Here is a 27,004-nt window from a genome sequence, read left to right as displayed (position 1 = left end):
GGGCTCTCCTTAAAGTAGGAGTGCACTTTTAGAGATAGGGCCCATGGCAGCCTGTTGTGCTGAAGAGCAGCCCTGAACACCCTATCACTTCAGGGGACTTGGTCGCTGAAGGAAGCTTCTCTTCCGTTAAACATTCTGGAACTCAAGGCAATTCAGTTGTCCCTTCAATGCTCTATTCCCCTATTACAAAGTCACCCAACAAGAATCTAAACAGTGCTGCGGCCATGACCTACACCAATCATCAAAGAGGGAGCAAAAGTTGCACCACTATAAGATAAGCAGACTTGATCCTCTCTTGAGCAGAACTTCATGTTCTGACCCTGTCTACCATCCACATCCCAGGGTTGGGAAATTTGTCAGGCAGATATTCTCAGTCGTCAGCGACTGGATCCGGGGGATAGGGCTCTCCACCCAGAGGTCTTTCTAGCCCTTTGCCACAGGTGGGGGATGCCAGATGTTGAACTGCTGATGTCCAGATTCGATAAATCAACTAGACAAGTTTGTTAGGCCCAGGGACTCTCAGTCCTTGGAAGTGGACATTCTGATGATGTTGTGGGATCAGTTTTGACCTGTTCTGTATGCCTTTCTGCTCCTCCAGATTTTCCCTTGACTACTTTGCAGGTTTAAGACAGGTGGCATTCCAATAATCCTGATTGCAATAAATTGGCCCAGGAGGATGTGGTTTTTAGACATATTTAAACTCCTGGCAGATGCTCCATGGGTTCTTCCGATTGTCCAGATCTCCTGTGTCAAGGGCTAGTGCCCCATCCTGTTCTTTGGTAAATGGCATTTGGCTATTTAAGGCACGGTCCCAGGGCCTTTCAGACTCCCTCATCCCGATCTTCTTGAAGGCCAGGAAATGGATTTCTCAAAGTCTACTATTCATCCTAGAAAGGATCCTGTCCTTCATCCAGTCTGGTTTGGACCAAAATTTGGCCTTGAGTACCATTAAGGGACAAATCTCTGCCTAAGCCGTTCTGTTTGAGACCTTTAGCCTCTCTTTCTCTAGTTTAAAGCTTATGTTGGCTCATCAAAAGTCACCCTTTGAAGCTATTAGAAATATTTCCTTGCCAGACGTTGCCTGTAAGGTGGACCTTTTTTTCTTTTTCAAAAGGTAAATGTTATTTATCTGCTCTGACTTGATATGGTGTGTGCTCTGTGAGAGTTTACCTTCCACCTACAGCTTTTTTTTTTTTTTTTGTAGGAAAGTAGATTCCCTCTGATCCACCTAGCAACAGTGGAGAGTGAGGGGCACAGACAAGTTATCATTAGAGCCTATAGGGTTCATCTCTCCTCAGTTGAAGCACAACCTACCAGATCTGTCACCTGTGCTTTCATTCATGTTTAAATTTTACCAGGTGGATGGTCAAGCCTTCTCTGATGCCAGTTTCGAGTGCAAGGTGCTACAAGATGCTCTCCGAGTATTTTGAGCACTTTATGACCTGTTTGTTATGTGAATCTTTTTGGCATTGTTTGCTGTTTTCACCACCCCTCCATTGGACTGCTTTTACACAACTGAGTCCTAATGATTTCAAGAAGCCTGTGTCCTGTACGGTACCATCTGGAAAATAGGATTGTTATAACCAGTAAAAATCAGATTCCTGAAGTACAGAACAAGAGCCTTCCCTCTGCTGTTCGTATCTCCCATTTGCTTTCTATAAAATTGAGGCTAGCTGGGGGTGAGAGGGGTTATATAGGGGGATCCCTGTAGCCTTCCTTTTTTGCCAATGTCTGGTCACCTGAAGGTAACTACCTATACCTCAGTCGAAATGATTTAAAGAAGCCTGTGTTCTGTTCTTTATACCTGAAAATTGATTTTACTGATAAGTCAAAAATCTTGTTTCGCTTTTGGAGTCACTGACTGAACAAATTTGCAGGTTAGTAGTTTTGACTTCTTTCTGGTTTTCTTAAACTGTATGCTTCTTTCGGGTCAAGCACAGCCAGGGAGCTAGCAATATGCTGTAGCGGTCTGTATATTCAATGATAACAAATACAACAGAATATTTTAGGAAACCAATGTCAGCCATATTGAAAACATTCTGAACTATTCACCAGTTTGTGCTCTGCAACAGAATCATTTCGGAAACCTGTGTCAGTCATATTGAAAACATTCTGAACTTATCACCAATTTGTGCTCTGCTGCCTAAGGAGGGAAAAAGCTTGTGCTATATTTTCCCCTAAACGTGTTGTTTTTTTAAAATATTTTTTTGTGTACGTAAAGGGTAACCATTTTAATGAGTGGGTGTCATTATATGGAAATTTTACTAAAATATGGCTAGATTAAGATACCAATTACTAAAGGCTGCTTTTTACCAGTGAAACAAAAAAAAAAAAATTCCTGTTTTCATCTATGCCCATCTTACAGACAATGTCTATAAAATAAAAATCCAGTTGAGCCTAATGTACAGTATACTGTATGTCACCCTCTTGTCTTTCCTCTTTAATTATTGAACATGCTATTTTAGCATTGAAGTGGTCAGCCATATTTTGTTGCATTTGTTTTTACTTCATATGCAGCAAGACTATTACACAAATCACATTGAACAATTTGGTTCCGGGTATGGGCACAAAGAATTGCTCTGTGATCTGCTTCCCTTATTTATTCCTTCTGTGTCTGTTTCTCTAATCCTTTATCTTGTCTTCCCTTAATGATCCTACTTCCTTCCTTGTATTCCTTTGCTTCCATGGAGCAGATAACAAAACACTTGCCCTCTTCAGGAACATCTACTATTTTCATGCTTTCCCAAACGTCAAGCAATCACAGTTTCCCTTGGAGTGATTAAGGTGACCATGCTTTACTTTACTAGCTTACATTAAGGTCTTGTTTACATATTGTATTTGTAATGATGCATTATATAATTATTTCTTTATAATTTGGAAATGAGGAAGCTGAAATATTGTTTTGAGGCAAAGGAAATCACCACATATTACAGTGCTGTCCCAACCAATTTCACCAATAGCTGTAATGCTGCTCTGCCCATTGAGACAAATATTACTCTACGGTCATACTGAAGTATACAGCAAAAACAGGTCAACATTCAGGGTTAAATCACACTATACACTTGTGGGTGGTGTTCAGCATATTTATTTGTAATAATAATTTTTTAATTGTACATCACAGACAAAGGGTATTTCATATTCATGACTACTTCGGTTATGTTTTCATCTTCTGGTAAATGACCAAAAAAGGTTTGAATTTCCTGCTAAGCCTCAGTTTTTAGCTAGTGGCTTTATGAGTTGGATGTGCCTACATAGGTCTCTGAAGATCTTTCCTTTTTTTTCTGGCCTATTTTGAACACCCCTACAGAAATAGAGAAGGGCCTTCTCCTGATTGGTTGTCTATGGCCAAAAGGCCAAGAGGGACTGTACCTGGACCCCACATGCAAGAGGCAGGGATAGCGCCTGATGCTGCCACTGGATCCTGTGGGCAATGATCTCCAAGGTACAGTGCATCAGATGACCTCTCCAGCAGGGTGTTCTATGGGTCCAGGGTGGTGATCCATCTGGGGAAGGAGTCCAACCCCTGAAGGCCATGTGGGAGGGATGTAGACTGGGACTGCTGCCCCTGGATCATGGACTGGTACAGTAGAGTACCTCTGTGTTGGAATATGTGGTGGTCTTTTCCATTCAGTATTCCCTGTGCATTGGAGCTGTTGCTTGCTTGGAGGTTGCTTTTTACAGTCAGTGATACACCATGGTGGCTGTGTTCAAAAGGGGCACATAGGTGCGAGAACACAGCAAGTATTAAGACACTTGTCTATTGGGAGTGACTTGCCCCTTAGATGTTCTGGCTTTTGCCGATACACAAAGCTTAGTGCCTGTGCCCTTTTAGGGTAAAAAAAAAAGGCCTGCTAACGCTCAGCAAGCCATGTCCCAAGCAGGCAGAGGGGCGGGCTCCAGAATCCCTCTTCACAGTTCTTTTTCCAAAAGCTCCCTCCTATTATCCCTGTTCTTCCCTGAGAGAGTAGAAATAACAGTTAACACCATCTTCTGGTTCCTTTGTATCAAGAGAAGAAGCATTTTCAGCAGCTATTTCTTGCTTTTGCATATCAGCTCTCAGGTTCGGGATGCAACATGGGAGCACTCCTTCCCCTCTTTCCCTTTTGCAGGATGATCATTCTTAGGATGGGAAAGAGGAAGACGCTGTCCAGGATCAGGAATCTTCTGTAGAGGAGTCCTCCCAGGAAGGATCTGGGGCTGTCAGACATAAAAAAAATAAACTGGACTTCCTGGTGGATGTAGTGGTGCAAACGCAGATACCACTCCTAGAAGTCCAGAAGTCACTGGGTGTGGGTCCTGGCCAACACATCCCAAATCCTTTCTAGTGCATCATCACCTAAAGAAAGTGATGTATGCTGATTGGGCTCACTCATTGCAAACCGATGAGTCCTTTGGAACCTAAGAAGAGTTCTGTTTATAAGCAACAAGCCTCTGGCTCCTAGTTTCAGTTCCTTAAAAAAAGAATAGTCCTTCGGATCCAAAGGCAAGTCCTCTTCACAGTAACAGTCTGCTCCACTGCAGTGATTTGGAGGATGTCTATTGGCCTTTGCAGCTGTTTGGACTCAGTAAGTCACAAACAATTGGGTCTGTGGTGTGGTGTCCAGATGTTAAAAGCTGGAGCTTCTTCAGAGTCACAAAAAGGAGTGGTTTCATTGGCAGCTCTGGAAAGGCTGCTATCCCAGGGGTCATACTGGCCTGTGCTGGAGACAAAACAGAGATGTCTTGGCTATTTTGAACCTTAAGGCTGGATTCACACTGCTGTGCGGAGTGGTTTACAGCACAGCAGGGGTCCAGGATATCCCTGTTCTCAGGCCCAAATTTTTAACTGAATTCGGACCTGAAGCACAGGACTCTTCTGCAAACCCTCTGCAGTTAACCCCAAGCTGTGTGAACCGGCTCCAAATAGAGCCAGTCACAGTCTTCTGACATGCGAATTGGATGCGGAGAAACTTGCATCCAATTCGCTACTAGGGTGAACCCAGCCTAAGGGTCTCAACAAGTTCCTGAAGATACAATAATTCAGGAAACCTAATGTTTTGGCCTACTGCAATTCATAGTAGAGTATTACCACTATCAGTTTGTGGCATTGTCCCAGTGTTTAGCAAGCTGTTGACTCAGGTCCTAGACAACCAGTTTATTGGGAAGCAGATCAGTTTAGATGCTGACATCAAAGATCAGCAGATGTTTCAGAGCCTGGATCGGTTTGGTTGAGTGGTGAAATTTCAGAAGTTGGCCTTGGTTCAGAAACAATGACTTGAGTATTTAGACTTCGCATTGGGGAAAAAATACTGCTTCCGCAGGAGAAATGTCTGTCTCTTTAAACCCAGGATGAGTCACTGAGGTCAATGGAAAGTCCTTTGATTCAGGCCTGCATGAAGGTAGTTGAGGAATATGGTAACAGTCTTTGATGTGCTCTTCAATGCCACGTTTCACTCCAGAGCTCTTCAACTCAATATCCTGTCCTATGGGACAAATGTTAGCAGTCCTTAGATCTTCCAATGAATCTGATCTTCCTTGCTTTATGATTGCTGGCTTTAAAAGCATGACTGTGGAAGCCGAAGTTCTGAGGGATAAAGGTGTTTCCGACTCTGTAATCCCTACCCTTCTCAATGCAAGAAAGTCGACATCCAGGAAGATATACCATTATACATGAAAGATGTATTTCTCTTTCATTCATTGACGGACACAACTCCTGATTCTTCTTAGCCATTGGGTTATACTGCCCCCTACAGGAATAGGACACTAGGCAGGAAAAAGCTTGACTACACACTTATGGGCAGTCCCAGGGGGTATACACCCACTCTCAGCTATAGGCACTTTTTTTTCTGCCTAGTCAGGACCTAGTTCCTTGCTGGGATCTCTGGTCCTGGCGATTTTTTTTTTTTAATTTAATTTTTTCCCATCTTTCTTATTTTGTTCCTGCGAGATTCTACAATCAATTGCCGGACTGGATAATCTAGATCGAGAGGGTCCCCCCAATCTGGCCAGCGAGCATGTGCAGACCTTAGCTCCATGCTAGGTCGGCCGTGACATAACCCCACTGGACAGGGGCTGTCCTGCGAGTTAAACAGTTTGCGAGGATGCATACGACCTGGCCTCAGCCTGAGTTGCAGCGTTTCTCCTGGCCGACCGCACCCACATTACGATGGAGCGGTGGTCTGTCCGGAGCAGTGTCCACCCTGTTTCTGGTATGGCAAGTAGCTGTCTCCCCCCCCTCTACTCCTGAAGGTTTTGGGGTGGACGTGGGCCCCTCTGATTGTGGGACCCCTGAGGTTCCCCTCAGTCTCTCGAAAATTTCGGTGGTCACTGTGGCTCTGTGCCCCCCCTTCCCCGTAAGCTTATGAGCTGGCTGTTGCCACATGCTCTTGGGGGGGGGGGCTGGTTGGAGCTGCTGTTGCCCGGGTTTTTCCTGGTATGCAACGGGGGTTGAGCAGAGTTTCCTGCGACCCTGGGGGTTGGTGACTGGGGCAGGGATGTCCTCTGGGCTCCCTGGGGTGGTTATTGGGCTGGGGGAGCGGATAGTTTAGCATCCACAGGTACACGTCTCCCTAGGCTGGATCTGGCCAAAAATTTAGGCCGCAACGGTGCGGCCTACTATTTGGAAACTACGCGAGACAGCCCCTGTGAAGCCACTGCCTCCTGTTTGGCCATCCCCCCTCCCCTTCACTGCCCCTGAGTGATCAGCTCTGCTGCGCCTCACGTCCAAGCACCTGGGCATCCACAAAAATTTAGGCCGCGACTTACTAGGCCATGCGGCTAGTCAGACGCCTCTGTTGGGGGTTGGCCCCGGTGCTTTAGCTGAAGCCCCCTCTCTTCCTTTGGGCATCTGCCAGGCTGGGATCTGTGCCTCTGCGGCTGGGCCTCCATAAAAATGTAGGCTGCCGCCTGCTGGGCCATGTGGTCAGCTTGGCACCCCCCTTGGAAGGGGTGGTGCTGTGGTGGCGCTTCATTGTTTTTATGACAGCCTTGCCACCATTGTTGTGTGGGGCACCTGCACCTTTTAGCCTGCCATATGTTCGCTGTGGCTGGTTCAGCACTTACGCTGGTATTTACTAATTCCCTGGTGTAGCAAGGTCTGAACGATTGGGCTAAACTTTTACGCTGGGATCTGGAGGGGAAACCGCTTCCCCCTGTCTTGCGGAACTGGCGAGTCAGTTGGTCCAGGAGCCACAGTTTATCTGTGATGCCTCTTTGGATGCGGCTCCTTTGATTTCTAGGCTGTATCAGCAGTGGTCCTTTGGCATATTATCTGGCTGAAATACTGGTCTGCGGACCAGACTTCTAGGATGGCCTTATCTCCCCCCTGTAGGGGATTGTCTGTTTGGAGCTTCTTTGGATGACATAATTAAAAGTCTCACGGGGGGGGTGGGGGAAGAGTACTCTTCTTCCACAGGTAACCAAGTGCAAGGAGCCCTGTCGTAGACGTGAGCCATTCTCCTCGACTCATAAGAGGTTTTTTCCTTCCTTAGGGTCTCTAGATAAGAGATCTAAAGTCAGGGCCTCCAAGAGGACCTGGTCTGGCAAGCCACGAGCGGGCTCTTCCAGACCTGCGGACAAGGCTACCTCTGCATGAAGGGGTGTCCTCACCTGTATCTAGGGTGGGGGGACGTCTTCGCTAGTTTCTGGATCCATAGACCTCCCTGTTATAGGACACGTGGGTCCACAAAGTTATTCGATCAGGCTACGAGATAGAGTTTGGTCTTTTCCGGAAAGGTTCTTCCCTTCCAACCTGCACTTGTCCCCAGATAACTTACGGGTCTTTTTTGGGTAGTGCTAGACTTGTTCTTTCAAGGGATGATTGTTCTGGTTACGATTTTGGAACATTTTCAGGGGTTTTTTACTCAAACCTCTTTACAGTTCCTAGGAAGGAAGGCAAGGTACATCCAATTCTGAAGCTCAAATCACTAAACTGCTGGTGCGAGTACAGAATTTCTGCGTGGAATCTATTCACACAGTAGTGGCTTCTCTACATCAGTAGGATTTCTTCTCACTTCTGTCAACATCAAGGACACCTACCTGCACATTCTAATATGCGCCAGTCACCAACACTTCCTCTGTTGTGGCATGGGTAAAGAGCATTATCGGTTTGTGGCGGGGACCTTTGGTCTCGCCTCCGCTCCTCGGATCTTCACAAAAGTGTTGGCCTCAGTGCTGGCATTGTTTGAGTCAGCGGGGATCGCTGTACTGGGTACCTGGACGATCTTCTGCGAGAGGAGTCTCTGACTGCTCTGATGGACAACTGGAGATTGCTTTGCGAACTCTGAGGGAGTTCGTTTGGATTCTGATCCTTCAGGAGTCTGCTTCGGTTCTGTCCACCAAAACTGGACTATCTGGGTCTGACTCTGGACTCGGCCTCAGCCAGCGTGTTTCTTCCTTTGGAAAAACTCCAGACATTGCAGGAGGCAATTCAGCTTCTGTTGTTCAGCAGACGGTCATCCCTCCGGGCTTGCATGTGGGTGCTGGGCCTGATGGTGTCCACACGCGAGGCCGTCTGTTTGCACAGTTCCACACAAGATCACTGGTAAAAAGATTCTAGTGAAGTGGGACAACAATCCATGGTCTCTAGAGGTGGCTTCACTCCCTGGCACTTCTACAGGGAAAATCCTTTTTCCCCCTGTACTGGACAGTTGTCACTACGAACGCCAGCCTGTCTGGGTGGGGAGGCTTCCTTAGCACAGATGTGCTCAGGGGGTCTGGACACTGACAGAGTCCAAGCTGCCCATTTAATGTTCTGGAAATCCAAGCGATCAACCTTTGTCTGGCTCATTGGACAATTCGTCTTGGTCAGGGGTGTCCGGTACAAATTAATTTGGGCAATGCCACGGCCGTGGTCTATTTCAATCACCAGGGGGGCAAAGGTAGTGTCCCGGTGTCTCAGGAAGTAGCCAGCATTCTGAGGTGGGCTGACCGATTCATTCCAGCCCTCTCAAATTTCTACCACGCCTCCTGTGCAGGTTCAAAGCAGAGGGATTCCGTCCAGACTGACCTTGCCAGTCTTGGTACGCCGATCGGTTATGGCTGGTCGCCGATGCTCCTTGGGTACTTTCTTTCAGGGAGAATCTGCTGTCCCAAGGACCGATCTTCCATCCTGCTTTACAGTCGCTGGCTTTGACAGCTTGGCTGTTGAACGGTAAGTGCTGAAGGATGGAGGTTTGTCTAAGTCGGTGATTCCTACGCTGTTGAAAGCTAGGATTGCGTGGTGTGAGTCTCTTGGGGTTCATCCTCGCTCCTTCTCGGTGGATCGGATCTTAACTTTCCTTCAAAGGGGGTACCATCAAGTGCCAGGTATCTTCTTTGTTGGTCTTTTTCCAACAGCCTTTGGCCTCACACTGCCTGGTACTTGCCTTTCTTCAGGGTGTCTGATAATTGGTTCCTTCAGTGCAGGCTCTGTTGCCACCCCGGGATCTTAATGTGGTGCTTTCAGCTCTACAGCAGCCTCCCTTTGAAAATATTCAGGAGGTTTCCTTCCTTGGGCTACCCCAGAAGGGGACCTTTTTTGGTGGCTATCACCTCTGCAAGCAGGGTGACAGAACTGGAGGCGTTATCCTGTCCACCTTATTGGTGAGTCACAAGGAAAAGGTAGTGCTTCGCCCCTGTCAGTCATTGCTTCCTAAGGTGGCCTCTGACTGTCATTTAAATGAAGACATTGTGTTGCCTTCCCTGTGTCCCAGGCAAAACATCCGAAAGAAAATTGCCTTGGATGTGGTCTGGGTAATTAGGGTTTACCTGGCAGCTACGGAGCCTTTTAGGAAGTCAGACTCTATTTGTGCTCATGGACAGACCTCACAAAGGGTTGTCCACTTCTTCTGGAACCATTTCAAGATGGATCAGACCAGACGGTGGTTCAGGCCTATTGCATCAGGGGTCAGGTTCCTCCTTTCCCTGTCGAGGAGCAATCTTCTAGGGTGCTTAGTGTCTCCTGGGCTTCCGTCATCAAGCATCAGTGACGTAGGTAAGGCAGCCACCTGGTCGTCGGTGCACACTTTTACAAAAAAAATTTTTATTTTCATCAACGAATGCTTCTTTTGGCCGCGAGGTTTTGCTGGCTGCTGCTTAGAGAACCTGGTCCTCTTTGAGGGTGTATTTTTTTTTTTTTTTTCAGGTGAGCTCCAGTTGTTTATGATTGCGCTCCACGTTACCTGGTTGGCTATAGTTAGCCTTGGGAATTTTTTTCTGCTTTTTTCCCACCCCTCATGTTAACACTGCTTTTGGATGTTCCAATGGTAAGAAGAGTTAGAAGCTGTGTCTGTCAATGAACAAAAGAGAAAATGGGATTTTTGACTTACCATAAAATCCATTTCTCTGATGTTCATTGATGGACACAGCACCCACCCCTCTGTGGAGTTGGCTTTCTTCTGACACTGCTTGTAACAAAACTGAGTGCCATCAATGAACATCAGAGAAATGGATTTTACGGTAAGTCAAAAATCCCATGTTGCCTGGTGTGAACTTTTTATAAATGTTATTTCCAACAGTATGTATTGGCGCTCATTTTGGCCTCTTCCCTTGATAAAAGCCTTTGAAACAGGGTGTCATATGGATTGTTCCACTATGCAGCCCTCTTTGTTTCCATGGTGCCCTAACTTGGTCTTATCTGATTTTCAGTCTTCTTTTAAACCACTGAGAAATTCTCTTGTCACTCCTTAAGTGCAAGGTTTTGTTTTACAGGGTATAGAAATTTCCTTTGCTTTCCTGCTTCTTCACTGAGATAAGGTGATGTTGAGGCCCAGGTCCACCTTTCTATCTAAGGTGGTATCTTTGTTTTACCTGAATGAGGACATGCCATCTAATCGTAAGGAGAAGCTGCTTCACTATTTGGATGTGTTGTGTGAGCTGTTAATTTTTAACTGAAGTCTACAGCTTTGTTTCGACAGTCTGAGGCCCTGTTTATTTTATTTGAGGGCCCTTACAGGAGTCAGGCTGCCTGTCGTTCTACCAGGAGTGCTAGTGTTTCCTGGGCTATTCAACATCAAGGTTCTGTTCAAGTTCGTGAACACGAGAAGTGAAAACCAGATAGAAGCCTTACGTTATACCAGGTTTATGTTCATGCCTTTGAGGATTCTAGGTTTGAGCAAAAGGTCTTGCATGCGGCTTTGTAGGGGGGGTTCCCTATTCTGTTTTGGCCTTGTTGCTGACCATCCAGGTTGCTTTGGAACATCCCAAATAATCATGAATCTAAAGTACCCTGTGGTGTATGAATAAGAAATTTAGAATTTTGGTTTATCTGTATAATAGTTTCTACATAGTACATCATAGGACACAAGGATCCTTCCCATTTTGGTCTGTTCCAATTGCTTCCTGAGGCTTAGTTGAGGTGGGGAATTGCTGCCTTTTTTAACCAGTATCCATTCACCTAAAGGTGGCAGCAAAACCCTAGTTGTCATGAATATGAAGTACCCTGTGACTTATTCCGAGAAATGGAAAACCAAAAACATATATGTGTGTGTGTGTGTGTGTGTGTGTGTGTGTGTGTGTGTGTGTGTGTGTGTGTGTGTGTGTGTGTGTATATATATTTTTTAACATTTTTTCATTTTTTTTTTTGTTATTTAATATATTTAAACCAGTAGAAGAATTGTGCACTATGTGCTTGCCTTTGAATCATTGTAATTTTAGAGTCTGTCATTTGTTGGTTGAGCAGGAGCATCCCAACTGATGTTAAGATATCAGATTCTCCTAAATGAAAGCTGATGTTCAGGCACTACTGTGTTTTAGGTGGAGCCTCGCCTCATAAAAATTGTTGAAGAAAGACATTTATGTAACTTTTCATTGCTGACCTCTTTTTGAAAATGCTAATTGCATAGCTGTTAGGCTCATTCTTTGCTTCATTACTTCCTAAATCATCGACAGCGAAAAAGTGCGCAAATATGGAACATTTGACAGCTAGGAAATTCATATTTTCATTGTTAGCCCATATACTTCTCTCAATATAAGCTTCAACAGGAGAACAAGAAGGGTTTAAAATTCAACATGTTCACTATCACTTTTGTGTTTGTTTGTATCACTGTTTTAGAGGAGAATGAGCGCCAGAATAGGTGGTTCAGAGTCTACCCGTTCGACTGTCAGGCCTCTCCTTTTAAGAACATTCTCAGATGAGTCTAATGTGTTGTAAGAGGTACCAAGTTATAATCCAATTTATAGAATTAAGCCAATCAAAACTAATCTGCCATTGATTGATGCTTGATTTCTTGATTTTGGGGGTGGATTAAAGCTGCCAAATTAGTAAGCATTCTCTGCCTTGATAAGCTGTTCTAATATCAGTGTTTACATAATTGGTATTAATACACAAATTGCACTGCATAATGCTACCTCTATGGCTTTGTCTAGGAAAAAGTCAAGATCCATAAAAGTGTACATAAACCCTAAACCTATGTATGTTTTTATAGAGTGAGGCCTGGTGACAGTTTTCTTGGAGACCCTATTATCACCAGTTTAAAAAAAAAATGCAGTAAAAAGCACAGAAAAATATCATGTACGGTATTTTTAAATACTTGCAGTGTTTTTCCTTTACAGAAATTATGTTTTATTTGCTTGCATTGTGCCTTTGAACTTGCTAGACAATTTGACTACTCCTCGAGAGTCTGTTCCCTAGCACATTCCCTGCTTCCTGCCAGGTCATAGACTTCTCCTCCTTCTGGGAGTGTCTAATTATTGTCTGTGCTGATCCTGCTCTTTTGCTTCTCCCTTTACCTTCCTTCATAAACTTTGATAAAGTTGCTGCAAGAGAAGCAAAAGTAAAGTGTCAGTTAAATTAAAGCTCTGGGGCTTCTGAGATCACATCCATGCTGGTGATGCCCAGCAGAAGTCTCAGGTCTTTTAGAGGTCTACACAATCAAAATTTTGAACAGGAAAATAAACATGCAATACATTTAAATGCACATTTAATCTTATGGGAAGATATGATTGGTCTGGTAATGGGGTCTCCTTAAGCAAAATTGTTTTAATCAGTTTCAAAGTGTCTTACCTAATGATTCCCTGTTGCAGGATAACAACGCTAAGTCATTGCCTCACATTTAGCCTCAGTGGCCTCAGATCAATAAATAATATTGCTGCGCCAAGTGAAAAAAGTTATAAATAAATGTTTAAATCAAGTAATTCAATAGTCATAAATCCACTCCAGTAATAGTGAAAATCAGTGATAGTTGCAGTCCCAATATAAAAGTGAACAATGGTAAAATTAAGTTTTCAATCTTCATCTGTGATCACAAAATAAAGTGCTGCATGCTTCACTCCAGTGCTCCCGGTGGCTAGTGCAAGATAAGCAGCTTACCTTAGGATTAGACTCAAGAGTCGTACACGCTTTAGGATGTATGGATAACAGCCTGGAATCCCCTCTTTCACCGCTTCCAACTATCGCTCCACATGAACCAGGAACATTAAGAATAGACTCATGAGAGTCATACACGCTTTGGGATGTATATGGATGACAGCCTGGTATCCCCTCTTTCACTGCTCCAGATAACACTCCACGTGGGCCAAGAACCCGATGTGAAAAAAAAGGGAAGAAGGGATCTAGTGCTCTCTGCTTTTAAATGCTTTATTCCACTTACTAGATGAAAATCCACTTACATTCTTATGCCCTTAAGCAGTGCGGGCTTACAGCGCCAAAACAGTCCGCTTTCTGTGTACCTCCAAGGATCGACCTACTCAGAGCAGGCTCCTCCCCCGTACACGTCAGAGACTTCGTCAGCGGGTGTATGACTCTCATGAGTCTATTCCTAATGTTCCTGGTTCATGTGGAGCGATAGTTGGAAGCGGTGAAAGAGGAGATTCCAGGCTGTTATCCATACATCTAATACATCCTAAAGCGTGTATGACTCTTTTGAGTCTAATCCTAAGGTAAGCTGCTTATCTTGCACTAGCCACTGGGAGCACTGGAGTGAAGCATGCAGCACTTTATTTTATGATCACAGATGAAGATTGAAAACTTAATTTTATCATTGTTCACTTTTATATTGGGACTGCAACTATCACTGATTTTCACTATTATTAGAGTGGATTTCTGATTATTGAATTACTTGATTTAAACACATTTATTTATAACTTTTTTCACTTGGCGCAGCAATATTATTTATTGATTTTTTACTGGTGTTTTGTGTTCAGCACTGATTGTTCGCAGCCTCGTGTGCACTATTGTATATAGTCTATACATTTTTATATGTTTTTTGAATTTTATGGTTTGCGCTGATTATCACTATTTTATTATCAGTGGCCTCAGAGCCTGTCTTACTCACTCATTCAGTTGGCCAATGGGTTGTCTATCTGATCTAGCTATAAGCCAGCTCAGCAGTCAACTAAAGGATGGTACACAGTGGGCTTATGATGTTGCTACATGCCTTAAATAGGATGTTCTGCTACTGATAAGATCTCTAGGTAAGACATTTTGCAGCAGATTCATGAAAAATGATTCAACTTCAGCTCTATACAGTGAGGCATTATGACAAACATAATTAAGAATTTGATTTGAAATGTGCATACTCTTTAGTTGTATGAAAATTGTTTGATGGTTATTCCATCATCAAAATTTTATTCTAATTTTGTTACCCTTTTTGTACAATGTTTTTTTATTTCTACAAAATATTAGTATTAGCATCATGTTAAAGAAAGTTTCCTGAAAAGATGATGTACACCGCTCAGGTGGATCTATATCCACAATCAGCCATGGGTCCTGGACCTCGGATCGCCACCGGATAACAGGAACATGAAGAGAAAATGGCCGCACACCAAAACGATAACTTGATTGTACAAGGTCTGTTTGGGGCAGTACAAGACCTGTTGCTTCAAGGGGTGATTGTCCCGGCTCTGACTTCAGGACGTTTTCAGGGTTTTTACTCAAACCTGTTTACAGTTCCCAGGAAGGAAAGCAAAGTGCGTTCGTTCCTGGACCTCAAGGCACTGAACTGCTTTGTGTGGGTGCAGAAGTTCAGAATGGAGCCCATTTGCACGGTGGTGGCATCCCTGCGTCAGGAGGATTTCCTTGCATCCATTGACATGAAGGATGCCTACCTTCACATTTCAATATGTTCTGCTTTGGCGTGGGAGAGGAGCATTAGCAGTTTGTGGCATTACTCTTTGATCTCGCCTCCACTCCTTGAGTCTTCACAAAAATATTAGCCCCGATGCTAGCTTTGTTACTCCATTGGGGATTGCGGTGCTGGGCTACCTGGACGATCTTCTTCTGCTCTGGTGGAAAGCCTGGAGATCACAATATGAACACTGCAGGAGTACGGATGGATTCAGAATTTTCAGAAGTCTGCTCTGGTTCCATCCACAAAGCTGGACTATCTGGGCCTGACTCTGGACTCAGCCTTTGCCAGGGTGTTCCTTCCTCTGGATAAACGCCAGAAATTGCAAGCTGCATGTGGGTGCTGCCCCTTGATTGTGTCTGCCTTCGAGGCGGTGCTGTTTGCACAGTTCCATACGAGGTCCCTGCAAAGAGAGATTCTGGCCAAATGGGACAAGACTCCACAGTCTCTGAACTATCGGATCCGGCTGAGTTGGGGAATGAAGAAGTACCTGATATGGTGGTTTTGTTCTCTGGCACTGGGCAAATCCATCTTCCCCTTGTGTTGGACAGTGGTCACCACGGTTGCCAGCCTGTCTGGCTGGGGAGGCGTCCTCGGCAAGCATTCTGCTCAGGGGATCCTTCCTGGTGCATACTTTTCTTTAGGGTGTCCGACATTTGGTTCCTCCAGTGCGGTCTCCGTTGCCGCCTTGGGACCTCAATTTGGTAGTTTCGACCATCAGACATTGTGTTGCCTTCCCTGTGTCCCAGGCCTAAACATCAGAAGGAAACTTCCTTGCATGCCTTAGATGTAGTCCGGGCAATTAGGGTGTACTTGGCAGCTACAGAGTTTTTCAGGAAGTCAGACTCACTATTTGTGCTCTGGATGGGCCTCCTAAAGGGTTGTCCGCTTCCTCTGCGACCATTTCCTAAAGGATTGGACACCATGATTCAGGCCTATTCCATCAAAGATCAGGTTCCTCCTTTCCATGTTAAGGCGCATTCTACTAGGGCGCTTAGTGCCTCCTGGGCTTTCCGTCATCAGGCGTCAGTGACGCAGGTTTGAAAGGCAGCCACCTGGACGTCGGTACACACTTTCACAAAGTTTTATAAAGGGGATGTGTTGGCATCTGCAGATGCTTCTTTTGGCCGCAAGGTTTTGCAGGTTGCTGTTGAGAGGACCTGATGTATTGTTTTTCAGGTGGATTCCAGTTGTTTTGGTTGAGCTACTGTTGCCTGGTTGGCTACGCTTTAGGCTTGGGAATTTTTTGGGCTGTTCCCACCCCTCATGTTTAACACTTCTTTGGGACGTCCCAGTGGTTATGAAGATCAGGAACTGTCTGTCAATGAACTAAAGAGAAAATATAGATTTTACGGTAAGTAAAAAAATCCCTTTCTCTGATGTTCATTGACGGACACAGCACCCACCCCTCTGTGGAGTTGTAATTCTTCTGACACTAAACTGAGTGCCTATAGCAGAGAGAGGGAGTATACCCCCCTGGAACTTCCCATGGGCGTAGCCAGACTTTTTTTCTGACTAGGGTCCTACTCCTGTAGGGGGCAGTATAACCCAATGGTTATGGAGATCAGAACCTGTGTCTGTCAATGAACATCAGAGAAATGGATTCTTACGGAAAGTCAAAAATTCTATTTTATTCGTTTTTATTCACCAGATAGAAGACAGTGTTATGTTATATAAACCTTTGGACCTGTAGGAAAGACTTTCTCCAACTCCATACTTCTGCTGTGGAGTTCAAACAACACAAAATCATTTTTATAGAATACAGTTGTATCCAGGAGTAAATCATTTCCAGTCAGAAAGTGGAATTTTACACTAACCTTCAGCATGAATACTGCCTCTGTAGGATTAAAGCCTTTATGGGTGAAACCTGTTAGAGCGGTGTGACTTTAGGCAAGGCTTTGCTGCTCTTTTCAGCTTTTTAAAAAAAAAAAAAAACAGACCTATCCACAACATTTCTGGAGTGCAACCCCATTTTTGTTTGTGATGAACACTGTCACTCAAGAGAAAATACTGCAAAATATAACGTTTCCAAAAGATGTGTGTGTGTGTGGCTAATTCACTACTGCAGTCAGCGCAAAACTGCTAGGAAAAAAAAATAGGCAACAGCTACACAATAAAATACACATACACACAGCACAACTGCTATAAAAAGAGCAAGGCAACAGCTACACATGTCACAGTGGATTGGACTGGACTCTGAGTCAGTGGAGGACTACCTCTGTGTGTAGTATGGCATTCACTGCAACTACTGCAGTGCAGTCAGTGCAATACTGCTAGAAGAAAAGCAAGGCAAGTAGGCAACAGCTACACAATGTCACAGTGGATTGGCCTGGAGTCAGTGGAGGACTATCTGCACTGCAGTATGGCACTCGCTGCAACTACTGCAGTCAGTGCAATACTGCTAGAAGAAAAGCAAGGCAACAGCTACACAGTTGATTGGACTGTGTACTACTGCTGCAGTAGGGCATTCACTGGAATAATTTTAAATCACTACTGCAGTAGTGATTTAAAATTATTGCAGCAGTGAGTGGCGTTCTACTGCAGCAGTAGTCCACTGGCACTGACTCCAATCCACTGTCTGTCTTTTTTTTTTCCTATCACTTTTGCACTAACTGCAGTGGCCAGACACTACACTATAGACTAGGTACACTTTCAAATCAATACTCCCAGTAAAGTAGAACAATATTATAGTGCAGAAAGCAAAACATTTCAGCATGTTCACCAGTTAAACGGCTTCTTTTCTTTTAATAAATTGCTGCCACTTCACTAAAAACATGCTCACTTGGTACTGAGGAAGAAAGAGCAGAAAGGTATCTTCTAGCATCAGAAGTAAGTCTTTTGTAGCGTGCCTCATTTTCTTTCTACCACTGAAGAGGATCTTCTGTCGACTACTGGTTCCTTCAAATAGAGATGAGGCTCATTATTGCCGATTCTAATGAATCCTGTGCATGAGGCCCCAATAAAACTCTGAACATTGCATCTATTTGACCACAATGAATTTTCTCTTCTGTCCATTGTCTTTTGGGACATTTTCCTCCTGCATCCTGCTCTTCCACATAAGAAACCTTCTCTGCTTGTCCTTGACTTTTCTTTTCGTTGTGAGGAACCTCCTGCACCTTCTGTTGAATATCTTCTGGCAGCCATTTCTTTGCCTTGGCCAATAAATCATCAGAAGAAAAGGATGGTTCTTGTATCGAGGATCCAAAAGACATGCAAGCACAACAGTTTTATTCTACTCATACTTCTCAAACCTTTTGGCGAGGCTGTCCCTCATGGCCTGCCTATATGCTTTGATGCCACTTGTGTTGGGTCCTTCATTCTGTTGAAGAAGCATCTTCAGGACTCTAACACATGGGATCACAGAGGAAACAGATGAGTCGCAATGACTCACCTCCAGTGTCACTTCCTCAATGGGTACGAGCGTCTCTATAATGTTGGCTACTATGTCCCACTTAACTGCAGTAGGGCAAGAATTTCCTCCAAGTCCATATTCACCAGAATATATAGTGAGAGCTCGCTTCTGCTCCAGCATCCTCTGTAACATATGTAGTGTTGAGTTCCATCGTGTTGGAACACCCTGTATCAGGTTGTTTTTGGGTAGGCCAAGGTCTTCCTGAATGCACCTCAGTCGCTGCTTGGCAAGAACAGAGTGGTGGAAATGGCCTGTGCGCTTCTTCAGCATGGTAATAATGTCCAGCAAAGCTTTCTGGTGTGAAAGACCATCATTTACCACCAGTTGGAGGGTGTGTGCCATGCAACTGACGTCTGACACTTCAGCAAGTCTCATAACTTTAACCATGTTGGCTCCACTGTCTCGCAGCACAAGCATTACTCGGTCTTTGCTGATTCCCCATTCTTCTAGCATGCCTAGAAACTTTTCTTTAATGTACTCCCCAGTGTGGGATCCTTACATCACTTTTGTATTCAACACCAAATGCTGTCAATGTAGTGGCATGTAAGACTCATTAGTGATTCTGTTTGTCTTGACCAGCAGTCCGTCGAGAATGAGAGTGAGCTGCCAGCATTCTCTCTGGTTACAGCATAGTCTTAACTTTTTCAATGACCTGAATATTTGCAGCATTTCAGTTCGATAAAACTTGTCACTCTTCAGTGTGTACCTTGGCTCAACTATGGACATCAACCGCTTAAATCCAGAGTCAGACACTATTGTAAATGGCTGGTTATCAGTGACCATCATCTCAGTGATTTCTCTGTCCAGCAGTTCTGATCTTCCATCAGATTTTAGCCACCTATTTTTTTTTTTAAACATATCTTTTATTGTTGCCTGGGATAGGGATGATTCACCTTGTGATTCATTTGTTTTTTTTTTTCTGTGCTTTATACAATTCAAGATGATGAACTCTTAGATGGGCCCAAAGATTAGACATATTTTTGGTTTTTGCAGTTATTGATCCAATGCTCACATTGTTTTTGCATGTGTTGCACAGTGCTACTGATTTTTCTGGCGATGGAGAAGAGAAATACTTCTAGACCACACTTTTAATGTTTCTATCTCCATCCATCTCCATTGAAACAAGAAAGAGTCAGACACTAATTTAGGCTTACACAAAATGGCTGTCTGGCTGGCAGGCACTGTGTGGTGGGAGGGGGCTGGCACCGGGTCGGAGGCTGGCTGTCATCAAGCTTTGGTGGCTGGCTTGCACCCTTTTGTGGCAGGCTGGTTGGCACCCTGTGTTGTGGCTGGCCTGGCACGTACAGGCCCAGGGCCTGTGGCTGGAGAGCTGGTACAGTCAGGAGGAGGACTCAAGCAGGGCCTGTGGCTGGCTGGTACACTACACTGTGGACTATGTGGGACTGGGTTACTGGCTGGCACCAGGCAGCTGTGGGTGATGGGTGGCCACGGCGGCTGTTACAGAACAGATACAGAACGTGTGTCAGAGAGAGAGTGTTTTTTGTTGGTCACTGTTCTCAATTATCACAGAACGTGTGTCGGACTGTTGGTCACTGCACTCACTAGATGTAGAAGAACTCTGTCACGACCGACCGCCTGTGCCGCATGCAGGCTCCATTGCGGCAGCGGCGGGTAAAAGACACTGTAAGGAGGCAGAGAGCCTACTTGCAGAGCTGTCCAGTGCACGGTGGTGCAACATACGCGATGACGTCACGAATATCGGTAAATCCAAAAGCCGATTCCAATATATCGGGGAAACTGCACATCGGCGTTGCCGATAATCTGTCAATCTCCAATTTAACCACTTAAGCCCCGGAAGATTTTACCCCCATTCTGACCAGGGGTTTTTTTGCGATTCGGCACTGCATGACTTTAACGGACAATTGCGCGGTCGTGCGACGCTGTACCTAAACGAATTTGACGTCCTTTTTTTTCCCACAAACAGAGCTTTCTTTTTGCGGTATTTGATCACCTGTGCGATTTTTGCTTTTTGCGCTATAAACAAAAAAAAGAGCGCCAATTTTGCAAAAATAACTATTTTTCACATTTTTTTTATATGAAATTCCCCCAAAAAAAAGTAAAAATCAAAATTTTTTAACATTTTAGGCCAATTTGTTTTATGCTACATATGTTTGGTAAAAAAAAATCTCAAAAAGCGTATTTTGATTGGTTTGCGCAAAAGTTATTGCGTTTACTAACTAAGGGAAAGATTTTTGTCATTTTTGGTGTTTTTTTTTAACGCGATCTGCGATTTTTTTTTTTTTTGCGACATTGCGGCGGACAGATCGGACCCTTGACTGACATTTTTTGTCACTTTTGGGGTTACCAGTGACATTTCTACAGTAATCAGTGCTATATATATGCACTGTTACTGCAAAATGACACTGGCAGGGAAGGGGTTAACTTTATTGGAGAAGGAGGGGTTAAGTGTGTCCCTAGGGGCATGCTTCTAACTGTGATTGGACATGGCTACTGGTGTAGGAACAGTGATCAACGGTCCTACATAGTAGAACCGTATGATCACTATTCCTACACAGGGGAGAATGACAGGCGGCTTGTTTACATCTGCCGCCTGCCTTTCTCCCTCTCCACCGGCGATCGCCGAGTGACCGGCGGACATCGGGTCCGCCAGTCACACGCACGAACTTCCTAGGGAACGGGGCGGGCGCGCGCCTCCGCGGGTGTGTGCTTGCCCGCTATTGGCTCACAAGCAAGTGACAGGCAAGTGACGTACCCATACGTCACTTTGCCTGGCCGGGGCTGACCGCCGCAGTATATGTACTTGCGGCGGTCGGCAACCGGTTAAACGTACCTTTTATTTTCTTAATTTGCAGCCGCTGTAATTATCTAAAAAAAAAAAAAAAAAAAAATAATTTTTGGTGAGACTCCCAAAGAGACATTCGATTTCTAACGGCCCATAGTTCTTTGTTAGAAAATATTGTGTAGAACCTTTAGGAACCCTTCACATGGCCGGCTGACATTTGGATGTATGCCGCTAAATGGCCATGTAAAAAAGGCCTTAGCTAATTTTTTTTTTCTTTCAAAGGGTAAGTAGAATAAGGATGATTTTAAGAGTTTAAAATACCTACTACTTGCTGAGCAATCTTAAGTGTGTTGGTTTTCTTTACCATACTGTATTTCAGAAACAATCACACCCTTTAAAATAACAGCATTTTGTTGCTTTGCAGTCTAAAATAAAGACAGACACCATTTTTGTTTTATCCAGCTGTACTTATTCAATGAAAAATAAAACACCAACATGTTCAACTAAAAAATCCCTGAGTTGGACAAAGGATTACCCCCCCCCCCCCCTAAAAATTGACTTTTAAACTCAATCAGATGTAGCTAATCACCGTCTCAATGGAACACAAAGCCATTTGACTCAACTGTAGTAATTTTTATTAGGTCAGCATGAAAAGAGCTTTCCTAGAGCATTTCACTCCCTGATAGTGCAACTGAAGCAAACAATCAACTATGGGTGGCAAGGCACTGTCAGAACATCTCCAGGATAAAGTTGTGGACAGGCACAAATCAGGAGATGGATATAAAAAAATTCAAGGGCTTTATCAATGCCTACAAGCACAGTGAAGTTTATTATTAGAAGTGGAAGGTATTTTGTACAACACAGACCCTCCCTGGATCAGGACGTCACTCCAAATTGGATGAAAGAGCCAGGAGGAAACTGGTCAATAGGCTACCAAGAGGCCTACAGCAACTCCTGAAGCAGTTGCAGGAATTTATGAAAAAGAGTGATCATTGTGTGCATGTGACAACAATATCAAAAATGTCTCCGCAAATGTGGCTTGTATGGAGGGTTGCAAGAAAGAAGCCACTTCTTAAGAAAGGCCACATGCAGTCATGCTTGAGCTTTGCCAAAAATGCACCTTGAAGATTCTGAGGCCACATGGAAAAATGGAAAAATGTGTTATGGTCAGATGACTAAAATTGAATTATTGGCCTCAACACCAAACGATATGTCTGGCGGAAATCCAATATAGCTTACCATCCAAATAACACCATTCCTACAGTAAAGCATAAAGGTGATAATACCCTGTTATGGGGGTGTTTCTCTGCAGCAGGGAATGGAGCACTTGTCAATATACAAACTACCATCACATTCTTGAGGAACATCTTCTGCCCTCTGTCAGAAAGTTGTCAGTGGGGAAAAAGGTTTACCTTCAACATGACAATGACCCAAAGCACACATCAAAAATGACCACATGGTGGTTGAAGGAGAAAAAGGTGAATGTCCTTGCATGGCCTAGTCAGAGCCCAGACTTAAAACCCCATTGGAAGTTTTGCAAATATTGAAAAGTCTAGATGTGCAAAGTTAGTAGAGACATATCCCAGCACACTAAAGACTGTAATTAAAGCAAAAGTTGGTTTAACAAAATACTGACACAAGGGCGTAATCCTTTGTCCAATTCAGTGATTCTGTTTTTTTTTTTTCAAACTGTGTCTTCATTTTAGGCTGCAAAGCAACAAAATGTGATTCTTTTAAAGAAGAGCGATTATTTTCTATATCCACTGTAACACTTTTGCCATCTAGCTATTGTGGAAAATTAACCTTAACATTTATCTTGAATAACCATAAGTAAATTTGCATGTTTAATATTTTCCAACTGGCTCTGACAGCAAATTAGAGCAGCATAGATGGTGGTGGTGTGTAATCTTGTTCATTGGTATTGTGTACTTTTTTTGACTATGGTGTCAGTATATAATGCATGTGTAACATATATGCTTTTAGGCATGTTCAAGAGTAGCCCAGTTCAAACTAGGGATAGACCGATTATCGGCGGCCGATATGCACTTTCCCTGATATATCGGTCCGGAACTGGCCGATATTTTTGTGACGTAGTTTTGCGTTCTTAGGCCACCTCCCTCGTCTTGGACAGTCTCGTCTGTAGTCGGGACTAGTCTCAGAGGAGTGTATCACAGCCATACACCCACCCACAGCAGCCCAGTGTCAGCCAGCCACATCCACAGGCCCTATACCAGCCAGCCACGGGAACTGTACATGCGAGCCAGCCAGCCACCCACCACAGGGTGCCAGCAATTAAGCATTATCCAAAAATTAACATGTTCAGTACCCGATTTGTGTCCAAAATTTTCTTTAATTTTTAAAAACTTTAAATGGTCAAAACAATCGGCCGATACCGATACGTTGTAACCAAAATATCGGTATTGGTAGCAGCCCTGAAAAAACCATATCGGTCTATCCCTAGTGCAAACCCCCCAAACAGTTAAATACTCTAGTTGTTTAATCAAGTCTGTTTCAGTGCAGTGCTTCAGGAAGTATGTGAAAGTAGAAAAGGAAGGTTTGTTCACTGAATTACTTTGAACATGTACAGTACAGTGGAAGATGTGACAACACTGCAGTCAAATGTTTATCCTCTGTAAATTAACAGCTTGCTCTGTATGATCATATTAATATCGTTGAGACATGAAGTAGATGCTTGCAAAAAAGCTCACTGTTTTCTATTTTTATTATTTTTTTTTTTTCTGCAATTCGTTAATATTCTTGATTCTTGTTTTTCAGAAGCTGGAGTTTCAATTACCAAAGCTAACTTCCTACAAATACATGGAGAATGGTTACTTTTCTCCAGTGAGGATCGAAGAATACAAACTAAGCCCTTATTTGTCTTCTTGAGACCTTTAGCATTGACATTCATTACACTGTGCAAGTCCGGCCACTAACCGATTACAAACTGTACACTGGAAGTGTGGGGGGGGGGGACCCTTAAAGACCTTTATAAAATTCCCTATTTTTTGCAGTGTTCAGATCAAAATGGAAAAAAAAAAAACACACAGAAAGGAGAAATATTTAACTTTCAGCCAGTATCACAAAGAACATCAGAGAGGCCTAAAATACAAAAGCCAGCATTTCTACACAAGGGACGCGGAAACAACACAAAGCAAATTGGAATATTTTTCTGGTTGCAAAGACTTCTGGTCATTAAGGCAGTGCTGCTATTTTCCCCAGTATTTCCTGCCAAAATCTCTGATGCATGTGCTGTACATGATAAATTTCCTTTATGCAAAATATTGAACATTCCTCAGCATTAAAGAAATGTATTTTTGTCAACATTTTACCAACATAAAATCCAGTACTTGGTATTTTTCCTTTACATTGTGTAGCTTTTTCACATCTCTCTTTTTATCAGTCCTTTTTTAAGAATTCAAATCTATTTAAAACAATTTTTAAATCTACAACAGGCTTATTTTCCAATATATCCATGGTATGCATATATTTCCTACACATTTCTATTTTTAGCTTCTACATTTTACTGCTTTTTTTTTTTACCACTGTATATTTGTCATTTGCTGCAACAGCATTTTTTTTTTTTTTTAAATCTTCCTGTGGCTAATATGTTATGTTCTTTTATGATCTTTTTTTTCTGTCATATAGTGTTTTGGCACAAACACATCTTGCAACCAATTAAGTAGGCCAGCCTTCCATGATAATTATCTGCGCAATTCACTGAGAGTTTATGATGCTTAGTACACAGTTATTAACTGAAAATAAAAACTATTTATTAAAAAGCTATATTTTTATATAGGGTGTCAAATCAAACTATTTATTTGAGGATATAGGCTGCAAAGTGTTTTAAAAGTGATCATAAGACGCCACTAATTTCCAGCGTGTTTAACGCACAATGATGTTTACATGTGTTCTCAATTCCTCTAAGTGTGTAATTATTCCATCAAAACCATTCCAAATATTATATTTGTAAAATACATTAAAAAAATGTATTGTTTTTCCCATATTGTCTTATTTCTATTTCATATGTTTCATGTTTTGCTTGTTTTAACTCAAATGTCTTAAAATGGATAGCTTCTACTCAGATGAATTTTAGATCACTATGTTTGTGATTAAGACTACAACTTTTTAAAAAAGAGACAATTAAAGTAGAACTATAGGGAAAACTTTTTTTTTTTTTCACCAGTAAGGGAGGGTTATAGGCCCTGTTGGTTTATTTTTATTTTTTTGCCATCTGTGCCCCCGTTATGGGAGATTTTACTTCCTGTCCCAAATGGAAAGCGAGGGGAAATCCTGCAAATTAAAGGGCATCCCTTGGGGACCCCCAGACCATCAGAACTATTGGAAGATTCCCCCTCTATTACTTTCCTGGGGAAAATTTTCTTTTACTTTCAATACTAATGGTAGACAGGACAAATCGAGAGGAGGAAATCTTCTTAATGGGGGCACAGACAGCAATAAAAACTGACAGGGATTCTAATCCATCTCCATTCTGTCCAAAACTAAAGAAAACATTTTGTCTTTAGTTTTACTTTAAAAGATTGAAAATGTGACCGAAAGGAACCTATTGCAGATGTGTCCATTTCTTTGTAAATACTTATGCTTTGCACTTTTTTAATGTTTTTTTTTTTCTTCTTTCAATATTGGTGAAAATGTTAATTGTCCTTCATTACATTGGCTTATAAATCTTTAGCTGTGGTAAGATTTTACATTTTGAATGCTAAAAAATTGCCCGTTTACATGTAGCATACAGCCCTTAGGGTGCAAGCATATTTGCATTTTGTTATTAAAAAGGTTAATATAAAGATTAACTTTAAGAAAGTATGCTCCTTATTGAATTATTATGCACAATGTTTTCCAAGAGTCATAGAAAACTGCCATTTCACAGCACTTTACAGAGGAGATAAAACCATTCACAGCTGTGCCTGCATCTAACATCCTTACCATAGTCATACTCACACAAGGGCCATTTATGGAAGAATCTGACCAATTTACTAAAGTGTTGTGGGAAGAAACCCATGTAAGCCACAGAACAACATAAATAAAATATGCAATGCATCTACAGAACAAGATCAGGAGCAAATGCTGGCTGCTGCGTTATCACCAAGGCATATACGCTTAAGTCTGTGTGCCCTCTATTGTTTTGGACATATGCTTTTTAATTTCTTCTATTTATACAGAATACCCTTTTATAATCTCAAAGCAAGTAGTTGGGTTCCTAGTTTTATGTCTTTAAACCCCCCCCCCCTTCTTATCAGGTTGTTAGCTTTGAAGAATATCAACACAATTTGTTTCCCCTTTGGAACCCTAATGTAATTGTTCTAAACAGTGTAATGTAATAAAAAGGAAACTTGCTATGCCTTATGGTGCATATAGTATTTTTGCTCTATGTAGTGCTTAGTTAATACCATATGGGTGCAGTCATGCTTTCTATTGCCTTTTTCCATCACAACTTTCCCAGACACATTACTGGTATATGTTCTTGTAAACCCTTTATGTTATAAATAGGTTTTCCAGTATCAGGGAAAACGTAACTTTAAATCGCATATTTTCTGAACAATAAAACTAAGCACATACCTTTACCTTGCACAGCCAAAAGTATGCATTTAATGCAGCCTAAAAAAAGTGGAACAGCAGACCTATCAGCGAGGATTCCCTAAATTTTAGTACTCCTTTTTGGTCTGAAATGTAGGATTTACCCACATACTGGCAGCTTAGGCATGACTTGAACTATTGAGCCATGACAATGCAGTTACTGTACTATTAAGCTATGTGTTCAGATTGTCCATAAAAATGAAAAGAAACTAT

The 27,004-nt window shown here is 42.9% G+C and overlaps 1 protein-coding gene across 6 annotated transcripts in view; it reads left to right on the top strand.

Moving 5' to 3' along the window:
• The window catches only part of ATP11C (ATPase phospholipid transporting 11C (ATP11C blood group)), a 280,200-nt gene extending 256,037 nt beyond the window's left edge, over positions 1-24,163 (top strand). For 2 of the 6 annotated variants that reach the window (XM_082262976.1, XM_082262973.1), the window contains exons 29-30: positions 12,011-12,105; positions 23,975-24,163. In XM_082262976.1, coding sequence (XP_082119102.1) covers positions 12,011-12,105; positions 23,975-24,002 — 123 coding nt within the window. In that variant the 3' untranslated portion in view covers positions 24,003-24,163. Of the gene's footprint in view, positions 1-2,693; positions 2,785-12,010; positions 12,113-23,974 lie in introns of those variants that run through there. The other 4 variants (XM_082262975.1, XM_082262977.1, XM_082262978.1 and 1 more) reach the window with 4 other exon arrangements.
• The last annotated feature ends 2,841 nt before the right edge of the window (positions 24,164-27,004 follow it).

This window comes from Pelophylax lessonae (genome assembly GCF_965119305.1).
Source record: "Pelophylax lessonae genome assembly, chromosome: 7".
In the NCBI taxonomy this organism is placed as follows: domain Eukaryota; kingdom Metazoa; phylum Chordata; class Amphibia; order Anura; family Ranidae; genus Pelophylax; species Pelophylax lessonae.
This window is presented reverse-complemented; position numbering and strand designations above follow the sequence as displayed.